This window comes from Mirounga angustirostris, unplaced genomic scaffold (assembly GCF_029215605.1).
Source record: "Mirounga angustirostris isolate CCGP_5_RB_7025 unplaced genomic scaffold, mMirAng1.0.hap1 SCAF_15, whole genome shotgun sequence".
NCBI lineage: Eukaryota > Metazoa > Chordata > Mammalia > Carnivora > Phocidae > Mirounga > Mirounga angustirostris.
This window is the reverse complement of record NW_026991723.1, coordinates 74981900-74990979: the sequence shown is the minus strand read 5'-3', so window position 1 is coordinate 74990979 and position 9080 is coordinate 74981900. Positions and strand designations below refer to the sequence as shown.

Genomic DNA, 9080 nt, shown 5'->3' with positions numbered 1-9080 from the left:
CATCAGTGAACCTAATGACTGAATAACAAATCTCTTTGCAAGTCAGGTGACTTCCAACTCTTGTTTCCAACAAAATTGAAGGAGTGAGCTGTCAGATAACCAATGATTAAAACTAATATCTGGGGGCGCCTGGGTGGCTCAGTCGTTAGGCGTCTGCCTTCGGCTCAGGTCATGATCCCAGGGTCCTGGGATCGAGCCCCGCATCGGGCTCCCTGCTCGACGGGAAGCCTGCTTCTCCCTCTCCCACTCCCCCTGCTTATGTTCCCTCTCTCACTGTGTCTCTCTCTGTCAAATAAATAAATAAAATCTTTAAAAAAAATAAAATAAAATAAATAAAACAAATATCTGATGATACGCTACTGTGTGATTTTTGATATGCACCTCAGAAGAGTTCAGGGGATGTAAGTGGCATTGCTCTAGAATAACACTCTTCTGTCTCTGCTTATTTTTTATGGAACAAGGTTTTCAATGTTTGAGTCAGTGGAAAAAAAATCAGAAATATAATTAAGGGCTATGCCTACTCTTCCTAGTACCAATAGTCATCCACAGACATATAAATTGGTTTTTTTAAAAGCCTCATTACTCTGAAACCAATATAACCATGTATGTTAGTTATACCTCAAATCAATCAATTAATCAATCAGCCTCATTTCATGTTTTATATTGCCAAAAATATGCTACATTTATATTATCTTTATCAATTGAATAGTATCTATAACTATAATGTTAATTCAAAGAAAAATTTTAGTAGAGTCTTATAGCCACATGAAATTAAAAGTAAAATTTCTGTTTCTATACATACTGTTGTGGCTGAGAGGTATCCTAAAGTGATCAACAAAAGAAGTTCAAGCAGAAAAATGTATGTTAGAAAAAAAAAATCTGTAGAGGAAGTAGAATGAGAAAAAAAGGAAGAATAGAAGATTTCCAGCCGGGTAAGAGCTTGCCTTTTTATTTCTTAGATAGAGGATGGTGGCTATCATATCACAGTGGTATTTACATTCCACTGGATATATTTTTACGGTGATACAATAGTTTTATTTTTTGTGTCAGTATAAAAATGGGCTGGAAATTGTCTCCTTCACATCCATAGACACCTGTGACTAAAAAAAAAAAAAAATCAGGGAAATCTAAAAATGTACAAGGTGTTCAGTAAGTTTTCAAAATGCTGTTGAGATGTGTGAGCAAAAATGTTTGAAGACCCTAGGCCTACCCACTACACATTTTTTCCCTCTTTCTTTTATTCCTTAAGCCAGATCTGCAGGCAATGTGCCCAGCTGAAAATCCACCCCCTGGTTCTCTTCGCAGATACATTTGGCCAAGGGACTAAGTGCTAAGGACATGCTCACTTTTGCCACTTCTCCCTTCAACATGGGGTGTGAACACATGGTTGGGGCACCAGCAACCACCTTGTGCCAAAGGACAAAGGAACGTGGGTTCCAGATGACTTAGCCCTCCACGCCAACGCCCAAATGCTACCTCCAGGATTCCTTCAGGTAGAGAAAAATAAATCCATACATGTTTAAGTCACTGTTATTTGGGGTTTTCTCTTACATACGGCCAAATCTAACCTGACTGGTAGTGTGGCTACAATCAACTGTTGAACATTTAGGTTTTCTCCAGATTTTGCTATTTATTATAACCGATACTGTGATCCTTAGTAGATGTATCTTCAGACACATTCGTAGCTATTTTTCTAGGAGACGGTCTAGGAAGTTAATTCCGGGTGAAGAATGTTTTCATACATATTGCAAATTTTTCCCACGCAAAGGTTAACTTACACTCACATCAGTAGCGTTTGAGACTTCAGAATTCCACATGTCTCGTCACCATGGAGAAGTTTTCTATCTGAAATATTGAAATTTGCTAGAAAGGAAAAAAAAGAGTCTCATTTATACATTTGGTACTAAAAAAGTCAACGTTTTTTCCTGTTTATCTGCCATTGGCTATTCTGTATTTTTATTATTTTTAAAAATTAAGAAAAGGAGCCAAGGGTTCTTCTGCTCCAGATGGAGTAACGGTTGGAGAACTAGAGGCGAGGCTATGTGTGGAGCCCCCGTTCACTGAAAGTTCCTTGGTAGCAGCAAGATTATCCACCTCAACCTTTGTGCTACGCCCAGCACACAGCAGGTGCTCACTAAATAATGCTTTCATGTATGAAAGCCATTCTCTTATGATCTGACTTTGAGCAAGCAATTTCCTGCTCTGGCCTCAGTTTCTGGTTTATAAACTAATAGGATTGGATGAGTCTACGCCCTGGTCTTTTCCAAGTGTAAGGACTTCTTATCTGGGGACAGCCAAGTCCAACTAACACCCACAGAGTGTCGGGTGGGAAGGACTCCCTTCCTTCGGGGCTAAATCTATTGCCAGGGGCACCAGAGGCACAAGAAGATAAAATAAGCAGAAAATGAGAATTTAACATTCCTTCTTGTTCCATTCCTTCTACTTTGCTAGGTATCAAAAGCGTGACAAAGGCAGTAAGAGACACCCAGAAAGTCCCTCCTCCCCTGAAATCGCCTCTGAGGACCAGCGATAAACCCTAGCTCCAGCCCAATGTCTGTTGGAGCCCAGACACTGAGGTCAGAGGAGCCTGGAATTAATCGAGCAAAAATCTGTAAATGAGGGACGGTGACAGGGATCCCGCAGGATCAATTGAGATAAGGTACCTGCTCAGCATGTGGGAGGGGCTCGGTCACCAGGAGATTCCATGGGTACCCAGTCCCCATGACTCGTAAGTGTCAGGCAACTGCGGCAGTGTTTTTTTCCTAGAAAAGCCCCCACAGTGGGATTGGTCACGGTTTCTGGCTACATAATTTCAGACTCTCGCTCTCTGGCCCTCCTGGAGATTCTGAGAGTTTCCTGATCCCCTTTCAAAAATTCCTTTGCCACTTCGATGAGCTCGGGTAGATTCTGCTATCTGCAGGACCAGGACCGTTATAGCTCCCATCAATCACTGCATTTGACAGATTATTTGGTCTAAATCCCAAAAGGAAAGAAGGTTTAGTCTACCCATGCAGTTCAGCGCCTGCTCTTGACTCTACCTACTATGGATTCAAATTTTGCCCCAGTCAACTTGTGTGTGCATTGTCTTCGGGGCTCAACAGAAGCCCCTTAGAAACAGAGGCGGCTTCTTGACGTCCAGTGGAAAATAGCCAAAGGAGTGAGGGGGAGTGAGGAGGTAAGGTCTGAGTCCACCCCTGGAAACCCATGTGGTCCCAAGTAAGTTCTTACACTACCCCAGCCCCGTAACATGGGAAGGTAGCATCTGGCCCAGGCAACTAACGTGAGATCAAAATGACAATAGATCTGAAGACCCCTTGTCAACTGTGGACCTAAGGGACCACTTCAGCAGGGTCTTTTTTCATCTACCTCCCCTGAAAAGCGCTTTCTCTCCTCTTCCAGGATGCTTACCAGAGTGAGCTGGTCTCTCAGCCCAGGGGCGTGGTCAAAACACGGGCCATAGCGTCCTCTAGTGGACATAAGTGGAAAGGGTATAGTTTTTAAATGGGTTAGAAAGCCAAAGACCGAACTCCGAATTCTGGAATTCCAGAAGCGGAAGGAAGTTTTGAGATCATTTAGTCTAACTTCTTCATTTACAGTTGGGATGATGACAAAAGGCCTAAGAGGGCGAGTGACTTGCCTGAGGTTATACCGAGAACGAACGTCAGAGCCAGGACCAGACCCCAGCCCCCAATGCCCATCCAGAGCCAAGGTCATGGTCTGGGTCATGAAGCACAGAAGCCTTCACTGCTCGGTGTCCACGTGTCCCTGGACCCTTGGCACAGCTCAGCCATGCCTTCAGGGAACTGGGGCATTTCCCCTCCCAGTTACATTGTCCAAAATTACATTATTTCTATTTAAAATCTACCATGCTAATGTTCTAATTTTGATACAAACAAACCTAGCTGTAACTATGGCAACTTCTTGGCACCTTAGGAACAAAACACTCTCAAGCATGACTGGATAATTCTAAGAGAGAAGAACAACAGAAGGACTGATTTTTTCCATGAACTAGAGAAGTCCGTTATTTGAGACACCAGTCCCTCCCATGGGTGGTTAACTCTGACGCTATATCACAGTCCAGAGGAATTCAAGGCAAATCGCCTTCACATGGACACAGCTGCCCACCTGAGTGTGACTTACATAAGAACCACATTCTAATGGTGTCCAGTTAGCCATCTTAATAAACGCCAAAGGAAATTTCTAGAAGCCTTTGCATTAGCCCCTAAAACTTTTTAGAACCTCAAAAGGCCATGGGGGATGACTTCATCCAATGGAAGCCTCAAATAAGCCACTTGGCTCTGTCCCCAGAGACAACAGGTGGAATCTGGAGTGAATCATGTCCCCCACACACACCAGCTCCCAGCAGGTCCTGCCGGCATTATAGGGTCACTGAGAGGATTGAGTGGGCTTACCCCAGGATCAGAAACACCACAAATGTGCAGCCTATTAGTCACCCAAGAAGGAACAGCATGATATTTCTCTCATTCCTCGACAGGACCCTGACGCTTGGCTTGATTCACTCCTCTGTTTCTTCATCATTATTACTCGACAAAAACAATTGAGTGTTTACAGTATCACTATTCCAAGAGGTTTGCATGGCTTAACTCAATCCCCACCAGAACTCAGTAAAGAAGGCAAAATTATCCCCCATTTTACAGATGGAAACGCTGAGCCTCAGAGAGGGGAAGTCACTCACCCAAGATCAAACAGCTCGTAAGTGGAAGAGTCAGAATTTGAAGACAAGCCCACCCGACTTCCAAGTCATTGCTCAGTTCCATGCTGAAAATTATCTGTGCAGATGTAGACCAACTTCTTCACCATCCCTTATCCCAGTAGGGAGTACTGGGACATCCCAGTAGGACGTCAGTCAGGGGTTGAAGGTCAAAATCACAAAAGATTCTGTTTGCCTCCCCAGGGCATCTCTAGATGGGCTTTTCATGCTTTTTTTTTTTTTTTTTTTTACGATGGGTTTCATGCTCATTCTAAGCATGTTTGCCCTCACTCTGCCTCCTTCTAGCAACACAGGTGTATATGCACAATCAAAGTCAAGAGAGGAAGTGACACCACCTTGGGGGCACATTTGGTGTTTCCTCCTGTGGAAGGCAATATGATGTTTCTAGAAAGAATGAAGGCTTTGGGGTAAGACAGACCTGGATTGGAAACCCAACTCTGCTGTCTCAGCTACCTCTTTGTCCTTGGATATTTATTCACTCCGGACCTCCTTCTCTGCATCTTAGAAAATGTGGACAATAACATCAACATGATACGGTCATTGTGACGATTAATTCAGACCTACCTGTGAGTGGCGGGCAGTGGCCGGCAGGCACGCAGTAGGCGGTCAAGAAACGGTAGCAATTAGACCATCAGCCCGCTTTCACTCTCCTGGGATAGGGAGAGGCTGGGGAGGACAGCATGTGTTTTGAAGGGATATTTTGAGCCGTGAGGATGCTCCGAAGATTCCTAGGATCGAGGCAAGAAGGTGCTGGGGCTCACGTGCGGAAGACGCTAAGTGATCTGTAAATGTGTCCTAGGCCACAAAAGCAGAGAGGAACGCCAGCCCTGTGGCCACAGGCAGGAGTGCTGGACCCCGCGGGCCTGAGTGCAAATTCTGGCTCCTCTCAGCATCCTTGTAGCAAGCTGCTTAGCCTACCTGTGCCTTACTTTCCCATCAGTAGAAGGGATAATGCCAGCATCTACATGATAGGGTTGTTCAAGGCTTACAAAAGAAAGTCCACAAACTGTGACAGTCACAGTGCTTAGCACATAGCAAGGACATGAGAGAAGCTAGCTCTCCTTGGCCCCGGGCCTCCATGGGAAGCCCGACTCTGTGTTGCCATCTGGACTCATGCATAGGCCCAGCTCCTGCCAGTGGGGCCCCCGGTCTTTGACTTCGTTTCTCAAGCATAGGGAACATTTGCCATGTCACAACAGCCCTTGGACTTGAAGATCCTTAGCTCCATTTGTAGGGAAGGAAGCCGACTCATGAACTCATGCAGGTTCTCAGGCAAGGCGAGGATTTGAACCAGGTTTTCTGCCTCCAGTTGGCAGGGTTCTTTTCATAGTATGATCATCCCATAGAAAGATCTTTGTAGTGGGGAATCTGTGTCCTTGGAAGGAAAAGTTTGTTTTTTAGAAATGCACAACAGGCATTCGAAGCCAAGATCAGCAAGGGAAGTAGATTTGCGAGTAGACCCCATAGGAATTTGACCTTGAAAGAGGAGAACAAACTTTGGGATCTGGGGCAAGACGTGTTGCCATACTGAGCCTCCGTTTCCTCATCTGTAAAATGAGCCTGTTGGACAACGTGACCTTGAAAGCACCTTTGGGAAGGGTTTGAACAATGGCAACCCCAGTGGCCTCATGCTTGATGCTGGATGTAAGTTTAGCTAAATCTTGTTTAAATTATGGTTGACTTTATTGTGTAGGTGATTCCAAAATAACCAGGACAATCACTTTATTTAACGGGCAAAAAGGTGTTAAATCTTACTAAGGAAAAACAACCCCCAACCATCTCCCGCCCCATCCCCAGTGATACTCCCCATATTTGTTTGTTCGGTGACATAATCTCTAACATCTAAAATTAGCACCTGAGCTTCTCCCCTCTCCCACTTCATCATCTCTGAGAGGTTCTATAGATTAGAGAATTGCTTATAATGACAATGGAATTACTCATTTTAAAAATTGCAAACTGAGAATACAAGTCTCCTGCCTTATCTTCGGGCCTGAAAGGAAAAGTCTGTCTACCACCAAATAAAGGGGAAAAAGCAATTATCTGAGATGAAAACCCCCAACCCATCACTATGCATCCGGAAGATGGAATTCATTGATCAGAGTCAAAGTTCCTGGTCTAGGTGGAAAAAAAATAAGGTCCCTGCATCATTAATTTCAATAGAATCTAAAATAATAGGATAGAGCCAAGCCAAAATACAATGAAATCTAATGTTCCCTGTTCCCTAAGTCACCTGCTCTCAGGGCACAGGTGGGTGGGAAGCTCGCTCACACTCAGAGCTGCTCAGAAATGGGTTTCAAAGCCACTGGGCTTTCTTCTCTTTTAATTATGATAGATTTCAAATACTTAGAAAAAGGGAGAGAATCGTACCAATAAATACACGCTAACCCATATTTAATAAGTGCTGACATTTTGCCGTATAAACTGCAGGGCGTTTTCAGGCAATAAAATGTTAAAGATACCATTGAAACTTCACGGCCCAGCCCGCTTCCCATTCATATCACTACTTCCCTGAAATCGCCACTATCCTGATAAGGGGCTCTGCAGCTCCAAGCTGCTTTTCATGCACACTCATACGTGTATCCTGCTTTGTTTTTTCTCACTGTGCCAAGGAAGGCATAATAAAAACTTACCACTTCAATCACTGTAGAGCATAAAACCCAGTGTGCATTCACAATGTTGGGTAACCATGACCACCATTCAAGCCCAGAACATTTCATCCTCACATAGGGAAACCTTGTCCCCTTCCAACAGTCACTCCCTGGTCTCCCCAGCCCCTAGCAACCACAGGTCTTCTTGATACTTCTAGATTGGCATATTCTGGGCATTTTCCTGTAAACTGAATCATATGACCTATGGTCTTTTGAGTCTGGCTTCCTCCACGTAGCATGGCTCATCCATATGGTGGCACATGTGAGCCCTCTCTTCTTTTTCATGGCTGAATAATATTCCCTTTTGTGGACATACCACATTTCCTGTACCCACTCATCTGTTGGTGGGCACTTTGGTTGCTTTCACTTTTTGACTAGTGTGAATAATGCTGCTATCACTATTCATATGCAAGTTTTTGTGTGGACAAATGGTTCTGAGTCTCTTGGGTATACATCTAGGAGTAGGTTGCCTGGTCATGTGGTAACTCCACGTTTAACGTTTTGAGGAATTGCCTACCTGTTTCCAAGACTTGGCATGTTTTGTAATCGGTATCCTCCTGCATCTGCCTTCTCAACTCACCATGATGTTTTGGAGAGTTTTCCAATTTTGTGGTTAGCTGTAGTTCAGACAGATGCCATTGCATGAACAAAACCACTGTCCATTTGCCATTCTCCTGTTGCTGGATATTTAGGTTGCTCCCAGTTTTCCACTGTCAGAAATCACACTGCCATGAAGGGAGTTTCAAAGTCTTTGGTCTGTGGGCCAGATCTGTAAAGCTAGAGACCCTCACAGACCACTCACTGTCCTAGTCTTATTTGACAGCCACCTCACCCCCAAGTCTCTTCGGGTCATGGTTCTGGGTTCTGGGTGGAGACTCAAAGTGAGCAAGCTAAAGGAACATACCAGACCATGCCCCCCAAATACCTGAGGTTCTCAGAACAGAGGGCAATCTGTGTGTTATTATTTCCAATTCTTGGCTGTCCTCCTTGGAAGAGGATTATCCAGCCCCCCTCACTGCTCTGTGACCTGCAGTGCATCCTCAGAAGAGGGTGGTCCTGTCCCTGCCCCCACCCCACCGCAGACATCAGGTGTGGCCATGTGATTGGTGTGGCCTCGGTCTGTGAGCAATGATGGTGTAAGGAAGACAGGAGCAGGAGTTTGGGGAGCCGTCTGCTGCTCTTCCCTCGGCTGGAGGAATGGTACATCCCAGAGGAGGGCTGCTTCCTCGGCCTGGACCCCCGAATGAAGTCAAAGCATGTAGAGGAGAACCACAACAGGCCCACAGGGACCTACAGAGTGAGCAAGACAATCTTCCATTGGTGCAAGCCTTTGACATGGTGGTGGTGCTCATCCCGCAGAAAAACTGAACAAGAGCTAATGCAAAGAATCTCTTCTTTACCCCCATCCCATAGAATTCCCGGCAATTTTGATCTGGAGGTCCACGTGTCTAATGTTTAAACCCTTGTAGGCATCATTCCAATTAAAATGCATTTACCAAGTTTGGACCCTTCCTCTGGCCCAGCCCAGAGCTTGGGATTGCCAAACACAGGACGACGATCCTCACGGCTAACGTTCACAAGAATCCGCCCTGGGCTAGGCACCCTCGTGCAGACAGTGTGTCATCTGTCTTCATGTCACCCGAATGAGGCAAACATTGTCGTCATCCTCATTTTATTGAAGAGGAAATTGATGCCTCAAA

General features: G+C 45.0%; 1 protein-coding gene across 1 annotated transcript in view; it reads right to left on the bottom strand.

Annotated features, from left to right (window-relative positions):
• Positions 1-1468: 1468 nt before the first annotated feature.
• TMEM268 (transmembrane protein 268) overlaps positions 1469-9080 on the bottom strand; it is a 97793-nt gene continuing 90181 nt past the window's right edge. Inside the window, exon 9 of the mRNA XM_064579240.1 lies at positions 1469-1863. Coding sequence (XP_064435310.1) covers positions 1804-1863 — 60 coding nt within the window. The 3' untranslated portion in view covers positions 1469-1803. The remainder of the gene's footprint in view (positions 1864-9080) is intronic.